The sequence below is a fragment of the Aethalodelphis obliquidens genome, unplaced genomic scaffold (genome assembly GCF_003676395.1).
Source record: "Aethalodelphis obliquidens isolate GAN/ISIS:26980383/991018 unplaced genomic scaffold, ASM367639v1 scaffold9, whole genome shotgun sequence".
NCBI lineage: Eukaryota > Metazoa > Chordata > Mammalia > Artiodactyla > Delphinidae > Aethalodelphis > Aethalodelphis obliquidens.
The window spans coordinates 35,033,904-35,047,354 of record NW_020837953.1 but is presented as its reverse complement, the minus strand read 5'-3'; the positions used below and the strand labels follow the sequence as shown (position 1 = coordinate 35,047,354).

General features: G+C 36.7%; 1 protein-coding gene across 2 annotated transcripts in view; it reads left to right on the top strand.

Annotated features, from left to right (window-relative positions):
- The window catches only part of KDM1A (lysine demethylase 1A), a 64,415-nt gene that overhangs the window by 18,845 nt on the left and 32,119 nt on the right, over positions 1-13,451 (top strand). Inside the window, exon 3 of one of the 2 annotated variants that reach the window (XM_027109806.1) lies at positions 3,455-3,514. The exons of the other annotated variant lie outside the window; for it this stretch is intronic. Coding sequence (XP_026965607.1) covers positions 3,455-3,514 — 60 coding nt within the window. The remainder of the gene's footprint in view (positions 1-3,454; positions 3,515-13,451) is intronic. 2 annotated transcript variants of the gene reach the window in all.

Genomic DNA, 13,451 nt, shown 5'->3' with positions numbered 1-13,451 from the left:
GAGATGTTTTTTTCCTTTGCTAGTTTCTTAGGTTCAATTGAAGTCAATCCTTGGCAGTTATTTTTATTCTGTAAATTTGGTAAATTTTTGATTAAATAAATTTTGATGAATTGATTTTCTGTTTAAAGATCATTGCTTCCTAGAAGATTTAGTAATTCCTCAAAATGTTTACAAAGTTATCAGTTAATGTGATTCCAAGAAACTAAATAGTCAAAATGTGATGAATATGTTGTTCAGTATATTCCTGGGAACAACACACCAATGATTCTCGCCTCCATGCCTGCCAGATAAAAGTATTTGAATGTAATAGACTTCCTCTTAAGATGTTGAAAGAGTGGTCTCTTGAGAGTTTGAATCAAGATGAAAAAACAATTCAGTAGTGTGACTATAACTAAAATACTTAACTGTTCTTCAAGAATAACTTAACAGATCTGTAGATTTATTAGAGGACAACTGAAAGGCTGCTATGGAAGATAAACTGAAAAGATTTTATTTTGAACTTGGAGAAGATATGCACAAATAAACTGTATTAGGGTCTCTACTTCAAACTTGAGGATTTTGTGTGTGTGTTGTCGGCGGGGGTGTGTGAAAACAAAAGGAAGTCTGCTCATTCAGTAGTGCCAAAATCAAGGTGATATTAAAAAATTGCTTGTGTATATTTTCATCTTCTGTTTTGAATTTGAGCTCATGGAAGATAACAACCACATTTGCCTGCTGTTCCATGTCTTTGTGCCACTGTCAGAAGCAGAGTTCTAGGCCTGAAAGACCCGAAGAGCAAATGAATATGGCATTTTATATGTTCTAATCAGAGACACTACCTGGATGGAAAGTTAGCTGCAAACATTTGTATGTGTGCTGTTCTTAATAAAATGAATATTCTCTTAAAGAATAAAGGAAATTAATACGTAATTATAAGACTGTTTCTTATGCCAATTGTATTGCATGATTCTGTGCTTTGAACATTATAGCATGCTGGCAAAACAAAGGATCTGAGAGCTGGTAAAGCAAAAAAAAAAAAAAAAGAGGAAGAATTGGTCTAGAATACCACTAATAAAAATGGTGCTGTTTTCTGCTGTCTTTGGAGAAGTAGGCACCCTCAAAATACTCATGAGTATATTGTGATTAGAGAGAAAATAGCAACTTTACTTTCAAGCAGGTTATAAATATTCATCAATTCAAGAGACAAATATATTGTTCATTTACTTAATTTTAAGCACTTTTTGTTTTCCATCATTTCTTTCATGTTTATATCATCTTCTGCTTGGTTTTCTCCTGTTTCTCTGCTTAAGTAGTATTTTAGAGTTTCATTTCTTTTTTGACTTTCTGTTGCTATGAGAGATACCTTTTAAAAATCTTCCAGAGTATTGAATATTTTCCATGTTTCTCCTACGTATTTTTATCGAAGGACAGTGTCTTTATAAGAATTTTGTTAGTACCTCTTTTCAAAAGCAGACAGCAAAAAAGACTGCCTTACCTTGTTGTAAAAGAGCAGCCTTGTTGACCTTCTGAGCACATAAGTCAGGGGTAAGAAATCCATATTTCTATTAAGAAAAAACGTTGACAGGAAAAAAAAATCAGTACAGTAAATAGCATATTGTATGACATGTAGTGGGAGGAGAAGGAAAATGATAGAAATAGAAAGGGTAAAATAATTCAGTCTTAATGGCAAGCTTGAAAGTGTTTTTTGGTTTTGTTTTTACTTATTAAGAAGTGGTGAGATGCCATCATTAGAAGAGACTGTTGTTTTCATTCTTTCTTAAAGAAGCCAGAAACATAATTTGAGAAAGAAGAGCTATATTATTCCTAATGCCTAAATGTTCTTCTTGGAAACTCTTTCATTGTTTTCAGCCCCTTTCCCCCCTTCTAAAATAATAGCTTAATCTTCTGGTGTAGTTTGGTGCTATTTGGAACCAAAGAAAATAATGACAACAATTTTAACTCTGAAACTTTTTAACTCTGAAAGACTTTTAAATGAATAAATCCATAAGTTCATTAAGAATGAACATTTTTTAATTTAAACTTTAAAAGTAAAATTTTAAATGTACAGCCTGCATTTTTAAGATAAGTTTACAGATTGGATTTCATAATTGGAGTTATCTCTTCGTAATTATATGCCCTTTCCAAAGGCTGTAAACAGCAAATCATATACCTTGTACCTTGTCTGAGAAGCATAACCTTCTAGAACCTAAAGTACCGTTTATACAAGAGCAATGTGAAATAATTTTAGGATGGGATTCTATTCTACTTTCAAAGCAGACCATATACCATCTAGCAACATATTATAATATTGTCAGAAATCATTTATATATGAATACCTTCATATACTTAAAGATGAAAATGTCATTTTAAGTCTCACAGACCTGGGATCATTCTTATAGTAAGGGGGCTATGTTAGTTTTACTTTCCTGCTGCCTTTTAACTCAAATGGTAGAATAATCAATCTGCTTTCTAGTTGAGATTCTTTTAGAATAAATTGTTTAATGAAGAGTGTCCAGTTTTAGATCTTTGTGGGATGGTGTTTCATATCTTCCAAAGATCACACTGGTAGTAGTTTTCCCTAGTATATCAGGTGGCGAGAGGCTTAAGAGGATCATTGCATCTGTCTTGGTGATTGATTTTTGGAAGAGTCTGGAAGATGATCTATCCGAACTTTCTCAAGTTTAACTTTCAAGCTGTGATACTTTTCTTAGAGTTATTTCTGTACATTAATCAATGAGGAAAATTTCTTAGAGGGCTTATTGTGAAGCTTGAGGTAGAAGCTCCCCCATCATCTTGCCTGCTCCAGCCTTCCCCCTTGTGTTATGTCTATCTACAGTACTTGGCATATGACTGTGAGGTGTTTTATGGTGTTTTAATTAAAGTGTTACTGAGGAAGCACTGGCATGTTCAGATCTGGCACTGTCTAGTATGTATAGTGAATGAAACTTCTTTTGGAACTGAATCTTAGTTATCATCCCTTCTTTGAAGTCAAGGGGAGAATATTTCATTAAAATTATGTCTTGCTTGTTGTCTTATATATATTCTTTTTAGATAGAAAGGTAAAGTTTAAGAGACATTGAGCAGATGCTGAATTGTTGCAACTCCAGATCCTAGAGCCCATGTCACACCCACTCTCAGTCTAGCAACAAGTAGTAAAAGACATTTGGAATCCCTTTTCCCCCATCCAACCTTGACTATTAAGACTGACAGCAAGAATTTGGCAATTAGAAATACTGCGTACTTTGTTCTCCTACCTTTCAACAAGAATCAGCATGTAAAGTTGAAGTTTCCTGACCAGAATTTGGAAGACTATAATGTGACTCCCTGGGCCTTGATTCCAGAAGAAGGAGCTCTCTGAATATGCGTTTACTAGTTGGTGGTGAATTCGTGAGTCACCAACTATTAGGCCTTTATGTCCAGATATTATCTCAATTTATGGAGTAAGGTCCCTGAGTTCTCCTCTTTCCTTCCACAGGGCAAGCAGGAGGACTTCAAGACGACAGTTCTGGAGGGTATGGAGACGGCCAAGCATCAGGTGAGGGTGGCATTAGATGCTTGCCACTTAGCAAGAGCCGCCAAGTCAGGGTTTGATGCTTGCAAGTGTTTTTGGCTGTAGTACCCACATTTTAGCCAGAAGCGCAGGGGAACTTTAACCCACAGGACAGAGTAGTATAATAGGAGAAAGTGTAGACAGAACAAAGGCAAGCAAAACCTTTTGAAGTCCTCAGGCCGATCTCAGCCCTCCACTCTTCTTCATGTTTTTGAGGAGATGGCGGGTACTTTTCTCCCCAGCAGCCTTTATAGTAAAAGTAAACGTGATATAAAACATAGACTTAGAAATCATGGGACCTTTACAAAGAAAAATAACTTTATACACAGAGGGGAAGCCATAGGCTGAAAAACAGGATGGAAAGGCCTTCTAGGATTAGTCAGAGGAACTATGTGGGCAAGAGAAATGGTTGTTAAGTGGTATTGGATACAGTTTTTTCAGTTAACATTACATAGTTAATCATTTTGCAGTTTAAACATTTTGTTTCTCACATGAAAATTAATCTTTGTTAAAAACTCTGCTTGAAGTGCTGTTTCTTTTCAGACCAAACTATGAGATTTTAACTTTTGGAAAAAGTAAAGGGTTAAATGATTTATAGGGGCCTATCTGGAACAGTTAAAGTTTGTTCCAAGAATCCAAAGTAGAATATCTGGATTTCATCCTTTACCTCTTAAAGGATGCAATTGTGTGTGCCAGTGCTCAAAACTAGTTTATATATACATTTTGATAGACTTGGAATAGGTATCACTTATGGAGTTTGTCACTTTTGAACTCTTAAGTCTACTTTAAAATTATTTGTTTATTATAGTTTGTGTACAGCAGGTCCAGGGAATATTTTGTATTTTACTCTCTTAGATCAAAAATAGTTCAATGTTGGGCTTCCCTGGTGGCGCAGTGGTTGAGAGTCCGCCTGCCGATGCAGGGGACACGGGTTCGTGCCCCGGTCTGGGAAGATGCCACATGTCGCGGAGCGGCTGGGCCCCTGAGCCATGGCCACTGAGCCTGCGCGTCCGGAGCCTGTGCTCCGCAACGGGAGAGGCCCATGTACCACAAAAAAAAAAAAAAAAAAAAAAAAAATATATAGTTCAATGTTAATACAGAAATTAGTACTTAGGGGATCCAGAATGTTAGAAGTAGACTTCTTTAAATGCTATTTGAAGGATTGGAGGTTGATAATCAGTACATGGTTGTCTTAGAGGAGTTAAAATTCTCTTTCAGAGTCTGTATCTGACAGATAAATCTTCAAGAATGCTTTTCATCAAATGATGCACAATTGGATCTTCCAAGGAACTGTTGAGGGTCAGGGATAGCCTTTAGAGCTTTAATCTTGAAGAAATAAATTGAGTTTTCTTGTTTCTTTTTGTTTTGTTTTTACATGAGTAATAAATAAGTTTACTCTTTTGCTTAAGTAAACAACATGTTGTATTGCTGAAAGTAAAAGCAGACTTTCTTATAGAACTGTGGTGCTACTGACTTAATATTAGTAGAACATGAGTTTTAAGTGTTTCCAGGAATGGTGGTGACTATTCTGAACCCTTCAAGGTCTCTTCTTTAGATTTTCACCTTGTTCAGAAGCATGTATTTGTGAGATGATCAGTCAGAGTTAGAAACGTATGCTTATAAGTGATCAATGTTATTCTCTTAACAAAACCAAATGACCGTCATGAGTATCTTGGGACCAGGATCACATCTTGACTTTTCAAAAATCATAGCAAGTTGGTGTTTACATCCTAAATCTTGAAAGTTAGAAGGGAACTTGAGGTCATCTTGCCTAGCTTTCTGCCTTCAAATAGGTGGTATTTGTATCACCCCTGTTTTATCAGGTCCTGAAACACAAAGTTAAATGACTCGACCAGGAATATACCCAACTGTGGAGGAGTGAAAACCCAGAGGTCTCGTTTCTTATGCGTATACTATTCCTTACACCTTCCCTTATAGAATCATTTAAAGTGTGCGTTTACGCTGAAAATAAAAAATCTAAAGCATAAGAAATCATAGGATTTTCCTCTTTTTCCTTTTTCTCTCTTCTCCCCCTATTCTTTATTCTTTTATTTTTAAACTATTATAAGACTGGATATGGTGCATCTAAACTTACTAATTTTAGGAAGTTTATATGTGCATCCTATCAGGCTCTTGTTTTCCCTCTTTAGCTAGAAATCTAATTGTAGTTCATTTTCTCTACGTTAATAAAGGGGGAAAAAAGGCAAGAAACTCATGGAGGCCTTCTTTTCTGTTGTTATATCTCTCTTACTTCATTCAAGATGCTACCTGTATCATATCAGAATCGGGGGGAAATGATTTCATGGAATAGCAGTCCTATATACTCACTTCCCTCCCCTCCTTTTTTCTGCCTAATTGATATATCCGGAAAGATCTAAATTAGTCCCTTAAATATTTAACTACTTTTACTGTGTTTTGAGGGAAAGCATTAGCCAATCAGACCATTAGAAAAGGCAATTATGCTTTAGCATGACTGCATTTTGAAAGGTGATGCTGGAAATTTCCTGTGTTAAGTGGTGAGAAAGAGGAATTGAACAGAGGGCAAGATTGGTATGTAGGCAGCCTTGGGGCTTTTAAAAAATTAAGGTATCATCTTTGAAATATTCTAAATTTCCAGAATACCAGACTCTGTTAAGTACACACAAACACCAAAGTATAAAACTGTATTCCAGAGCCAAGTGTAAATACTTCTGAATTATATGTACTACTGCTACTTTTAATCAGGATGTTATACTGAAGACAATTGTATTCTGTAAGATTCTTCCCTCTAAAGGAGATACTTGAGTTAGATTATCCAGAATGGTTTGTTAGTTCATTTTGAAATATTTTATAGAAAGAATGTTTTGATTTACCTTCTGAGCAGTTTAGTTTCCAAATTAACATTTTTTGTTTCCTTGGAAAAAAGTTAGATTTTTTCATCTTGCACACTTTTCACCTTGATTTTGATAATGGTTTCCTTCTTTGGAATAGTAATTTTCATCCCTAAAAACCAGAAGGAAGGCAATAATTACTGAGTTTTTAGGGACCATTTTTCATTTTTTAAAAATTTATTTTTAAGAATAATTGGGGTTGTTTTTGGATGTTATATAGAAGATAGAGATGGAGAACAGTGTTATTCCACATATACATTAATGTTACAACTTTTGGCTTCTTTAATTCCTTTTGTTAAACTTTTGATGTTTGATTCAAAGATAATTTAAAACTGTCATGACTCATATAAAATTTCTTAATTGTTACATATTTCCCAAATTAGCCAACTATATTGGAGTGATTTCTGTTGATAAGAACACTTGGAATGAGGAACCAAATATAATGTAAAATTTAGTGCTTTTTCCCCACATGGTTTTTCTGGCTGTCATTGACAATAGTATTTTGCAGTAGGATTGATGTTCATTGACCACTTATTAAACATATATATAGAAGATAATATAGCTAAGAAAGAAAACTACCCTGTTTTGGGGAGGGAGAAGTAGAGTTTACAGAGTTCATTGGTTGTCTTATTAATAGTATACACTCATGAAATATAACAAGAAGTAACCTATTAAGAGGTATTTGGTCCAAATACTTAGGATTATTGGGTAGTTAATGCTTCTTATAAATGTGACATGTTTTGGGACTTGGCTTTGTTTTTTTATTTTGATTTGGGGGTACAGGACTGGGGACATCAGAGCTGTATAGTTGGGGCTTCCCTGGTGGCGCAGTGGTTAAGAATCTGCCTGCCAACGCAGGGGACATGGGTTTGATCCCTGGTCCGGGAAGATCCCACATGCCGCGGAGCAAGTCCGCGTGCAGCAACAAAGATCCAACACAGCCAAAAAATAAATTAAAAAAAAAAAAGCTGTATAGTTTTAGAAGCTTTCAAATTACTGAAATAACCTATACATCTGATAGTCAGCATTTCTTCTTTTCATGCCTTAATTTCATGCTTCACCCTCCACAATATGGCTGTTACTGATTATTTTTTTCCTTAAGGAGTAATTAATTCGCCTGACAGTCTTTAATTTTAGGTTGAGATTCATTAAATGTGAGGATTATTGATTTGATCTACTGTTGTGAATACAGTATTTGTGCCCTCATAATCTACTGTGAATGGATGAATTTTTCTTCTTGTCTCCAACAACAGTATTTCTTAATGTACAGCTCACAGTAGCATTAGACAGTTTTGCTTAACCTCTTGTTAACCATTATTTTTTCCTAGATAGTGTTTGGATGTCTTTGTGGAAACAACACCTCAATAGCTTAGCTATAATTTTCTAAGTTACATCTTTACCTGCTTTGTTCTTCTTCTTCTTTTTTTTTTAAACATCTTTATTGGAGTATAATTGCTTTACAATGGTGTGTTAGTTTCTGCTTTATAACAAAGTGAATCAGCTCTACATATACATATATCCCCATATCTCCTCCCTCTTGCGTCTCCCTCCCACCCTCCCTACCCCACTGCCCCATCCCACCCCTCTAGGTGGTCACAAAGCACCGAGCTGATCTCCCTGTGCTATGTGGCTGCTTCCCACTAGCTATCTGTTTTCTATTTGATAGTATATATAAGTCCGTGCCACTCTCTCACTTCGTCCCAGCTTAGCCTTCCCCCTCCCCGTGTCCTCAAGTCCATTCTCTACGTCTGTGTCTTTATTCCTGTACTGCCCTTGGGTTCTTCAGAGCCTTTTTTTTTTCTTTTTTAGATTCCATATTATATGTGTTAGCATACGGTATTTATTTTTCTCTTTCTGACTTACTTCACTCTGTATGACAATCTCTATGTCCATCCACCTCACTACAAATAACTCGATTTCGTTTCTTTTATGGCTGATTAATATTCCATTGTATATATGTGCCACATCTTCTTTATCCATTCATCTGTCGATGAACAACTAGGTTGCTTCCATGTCCTGGCTGTTGTAAATAGAGCTGCAGTGAACATTGTGGTACATGACTCTTTTTGAATTATGGTTTTCTCAGGGTATATGCCTAGTAGTGGGATTGCTGGGTCGTATGGTAGTTCTATTTTTAGTTTTTTAAGGAACCTCCATACGGTTCTCCATAGTGGGTATATCAATTTACATTCCCACCAACAGTGCAAGAGGGTTCCCTTTTCTCCACACCCTCTCCAGCATTTATTGTTTGTAGATTTTTTTGATGATGGCCATTCTGACTGGTGTGAGGTGATACCTCATTGTAGTTTTGATTTGCATTTCTCTAATGATTAGTGATGTTGAGCATCCTTTCATGTGTTTGTTGGCAATCTGTATATCTTCTTTGGAGAAATGTCTATTTAGGTATTCTGCCCGTTTTTGGATTGGGTTGTTTGTTTTTTTGATATTGAGCTGCATGAGCTGCTTGTAAATTTTGGAGATTAATCCTTTGTCAGTTGCTTCATTTGCAAATATTTTCTCCCATTCTGAGGGTTGTCTTTTCGTCTTGTTTATGGTTTCCTTTGCTGTGCAAAAGCTTTTAAGTTTCATTAGGTCCCATTTGTTCATCTTTGTTTTTATTTCCATTTCTCTAGGAGGTGGGTCAAAAAGGATCTTGCTGTGATTTATGTCATAGAGTGTTCTACCTAGGTTTTCCTCTAAGCGTTTTATAGTGTCTGGCCTTACATTTAGGTCTTTAATCCATTTTGAGTTAATTTTTTTGTATGGTGTTAGGCGGTGTTCTAATTTCATTCTTTTACATGTAGCTATCCAGTTTTCCCAGCACCACTTATTGAAGAGGCTGTCTTTTCTCCATTGTATATTCTTGCCTCCTTTATCAAAAATAAGGTAACCATATGTGCATGGGTTTATCTCTGGGCTTTCTATCCTGTTCCATTGATCTATATTTCTGTTTTTGTGCCAGTACCATACTGTCCTGATTACTGTAGCTTTGTAGTATAGTCTGAAGTCAGCGAGCCTGATTCCTCCAGCTCCGTTTTTCTTTCTCAAGATTGCTTTGGCTATTCGGGGTCTTTTGTGTTCCCATACAAATTGTGAAATTTTTTGTTCTAGTTCTGTGAAAACTGCCATTGGTAGTTTGATAGGGATTGCCTGGAATCTGTAGATTGCTTTGGGTAAGATAGTCATTTTCACATTGTTGATTCTTCCAATCCAAGAACATGGTGTATCTCTCCATCTGTTTGTATTGTCTTTAATTTCAGTGTCTTATAGTTTTCTGCATACGGGTCTTTTGTCTACTTAGGTAGGTTTATTCCTAGGTATTTTATTCTTTTAGTTGCAGTGGTAAATGGGAGTGTTTCCTTAATTTCTCTTTCAGATTTTTCATCATTAGTGTATAGGAATGCAAGAGATTTCTGTGCATTAATTTTGTATCCTTCTACTTTACCAATTCATTGATTAGCTCTAGTAGTTTTCTGGTAGCATCTTTAGGATTCTCTATGTGTGGTATCATGTCATCTGCAAACAGTGACAGCTTTACTTCTTTTCTGATTTGGATTCCTTTTATTTCTTTTTCTTCTCTGATTGCTGTGGCTAAAAATTCCGAAACTATGTTGAATAATAGTGGTGAGAGTGGACAACCTTGTCTTATTCCTGATCTTAGAGGAAATGGTTTCAGTTTTTCACCATTGGGAATGATGTTGGCTGTGGGTTTGTCATATATGGCCTTTATTATGTTGAGGTAAGTTCCCTCTATGCTTACTTTCTGGAGGGTTTTTATCATAAATGGGTGTTGAATTTGATTGAAAGCTTTTTCTGCATCTATGGAGATGATCATATGGTTTTTCTCCTTCAATTTGTTAATATGGTTTATCACATTGATCAATTTGCGTATACTGAGGAATCCCTGCATTCCTGCGATAAACCCCACTTGATCATGGTGTGTGATTCTTTTAATGTGCTGTTGGATTCTGTTTGCCAGTATTTTGTTGAGGATTTTTGCATCTATGTTCATCAGTGATATTGGCCTGTAGTTTTCTTTCTTTGTGACATCTTTGTCTGGTTTTGGTATCAGGGTGATGGTGGCCTTGTAGAATGAGTTTGGGAGTGTTCCTCCCTCTGCTATATTTTGGAAGCGTTTGAAAAGGATAGATGTTAGCTCTTCTCTAAATGTTTGATAGAATTCGCCTGTTTAGCCATCTGGTCCTGGGCTTTTGTTTGTTGGAAGATTTTTTTTTTTTTTTTTGCGGTACGCAGGCCTCTCACTCTTGTGGCCTCTCCCATTGTGGAGCACAGGGTCCGGACGCGCAGGCCCAGCGGCCATGGCTCACGGGCCCAGCCTCTCCGCGGCATGTGGGATCCTCCCGGACCAGGGCACGAACCCGCGTCCCCTGCATCGGCAGGCGGACTCCCAACCACTGCGCCACCAGGGAAGCCCTGTTGGAAGATTTTTAATCACAGTTTCAATTTCACTGCTTGTGATTGGTCTGTTTATATTTTCTATTTCTTCCTGGTTCAGTCTCGGAAGGTTGTGCTTTTCTAACAATTTGTCCATTTCTTCCAGGGTGTCCATTTTATTGGCATATAGTTGATTGTAGTAATCTCTCATGATCCTTTGTATTTCTGCAGTGTCAGTTGTTACTTCTTTTTCATTTCTTATTCTGTTGATTTGAGTCTTCTGCCTTTTTTTCTTGAGTCTGGCTAATGGTTTATCGATTTTGTTTATCTTCTCAAAGAACCAGCTTTTAGTTTTATTGATCTTTGCTATTGTTTCCTTCATTTCTTTTTCATTTATTTCTGATCTGATCTTTATGATTTCTTTCCTTCTGCTAACTTTGGGGGTTTTTTGTTCTTCTTTCTCTAATTGCTTTAGGTGTAAGGTTAGGTGGTTTATTTGAGATGTTTCTTGTTTCTTGAGGTAGGATTGTATTGCTATAAACTTCCCTCTTAGAACTGCTTTTGCTGCATCCCATAGGTTTTGGGTCATCACGTTTTTATTGTCATTTGTTTCTAGGTATTTTTTGATTTCACCTTTGATTTCTTCAGTGATCTCTTGGTTATTAAGTAGTGTATTGTTTAGCCTCCATGTGTTTGTATTTTTTACAGATTTTTTCCCTGTAATTGATATCTAGTCTCATAGCACTGTGGTCAGAAAAGATACTTGATATGATTTCAATTTTCTTAAATTTACTAAGGCTTGATTTATGACCCAGTATATGATCTTTCCTGGAGAATGTTCCATGAGCACTTGAGCAGAAAGTGTATTCTGTTGTTTTTGGATGGAATGTCCTATAAATATCAATTAAGTCCATCTTGTTTAATGTATCATTTAAAGCTTGTGTTTCCTTATTTCATTTTGGATGATCTGTCCATTGGTGAAAATGGGGTGGTAAAGCTTCCTACTATGATTCTGTTACTGTCGATTTCCTCTTTTATGGCTGTTAGCATTTGCCTTATGTATTGAGGTGATCCTCTGTTGCATGCATAAATATTTAAATTGTTATATCTTCTTCTTGGAGTGATCCCTTTATCATTATGTGTGTTCTTCTTTGTCTCTTGTAATGGTCTTTGTTTTAAAGTCTATTTTGTCTGATGTGAGAATTGCTACTCCAGCTTTCTTGCGATTTCCATTTGCATGGAATATCTTTTTCCATCCCCTCACTTTCAGTGTATGTGTCCCTAGGTGTGAAGTGGGTCTCTTGTAGACAGCATATATACGGGTCTTGTTTTTGTATCCGTTCAGCCAGTCTGTGTCTTTTGGTGGGAGTGTTTATTCCATTTACATTTAAGGTAATTATCGATATGTGTGTTCCTGTGACCATTTTCTTAATTGTTTTTGGTTTGTTATTGTAGGTCTTTTCCTTCTCTTGTGTTTCCTGCCTAGAGAAGTTCCTTTACCATTTGTTGTAAAGCTGGTTTGGTGGTGCTGAATTCTCTTAGCTTTTGCTTGTCTGTAAAGGTTTTAATTTCTCCATCAAATCTGAATGAGATCCTTGCTGGGTAGAGTAATCTTGATTGTAGGTTTTTCCCTTTCATCACTTTAAATATGTCTTGCCACTCCCATCTGGCTTGCAGAGTTTCTGCTGAAAGATCAGCTGTTAACTTTATGGGGATTCCCTTGTATGTTATTTGTTGTTTTTCCCTTGCTGCTTTTTTTTTTTTTTTCAGTACGTGGGCCTCTCCCGTTGCAGAGCACAGGCTCCGGACACGCAGGCTTAGCAGCCATGGCTCACAGGCCTAGCCGCTCCACGGCATGTGGGATCTTCCCGGACCGGGGCACGAACCCGTGCCCCCTGCATTGGCAGGCGGACTCTCAACCACTGCGCCACCAGGGAAGCCCTCCCTTGCTGCTTTTAATATTTTTTCTTTGTATTTAATTTTTGACAGTTTGATTAATATGTGTCTTGGCGTGTTTCTCCTTGGATTTATCCTTTATGGGACTCTCTGTGCTTCCTGGACTTGATTGACTATTTCCTTTTCCGTATTAGGGAAGTTTTCAACTATAATCTCTTCAGATATTTTCTCCCTTTCTTTTTCTCTTCTTCTTCTGGGACCCCTATAATTCGAACGTTGGTGCGTTTAATGTTGTCCCAGAGGTCTCTAAGGCTGTCCTCAATTCTTCTCATTCTTTTTTCTTTATTCTGCTCTGCAGTAGTTATTTCCACTGTTTTATCTTCCAGGTCACTTATCTGTTCTTCTACCTCAGTTATTCTGCTATTGATTCCTTGTAGAGAAGTTTTTATTGCATTTATTGTGTTGTTCATCATTGTTTGTTTGCTCTTTAGTTCTTCTAGCTCTTTGTGAAACGATCCTTGTATTTGTCCATTTTATTTTCAAGATTTTGGATCATCTTTATCTGAATTCTTTTTCAGGTAGACTGCCTGTTTCCTCTTCATTTGTTTGGTCTGGTACGTTTTTACCTTGCTCCTTCATCTGCTGTGTGTTTCTCTGTCTTCTCATTTTGCTTAACTTACTGTGTTTGGGGTCTCCTTTTTGCAGGCTGCAGGTTCATAGTTCCTGTTGTTTTTGGTGTCTGCCCCTAGTGGCTAAGGTTG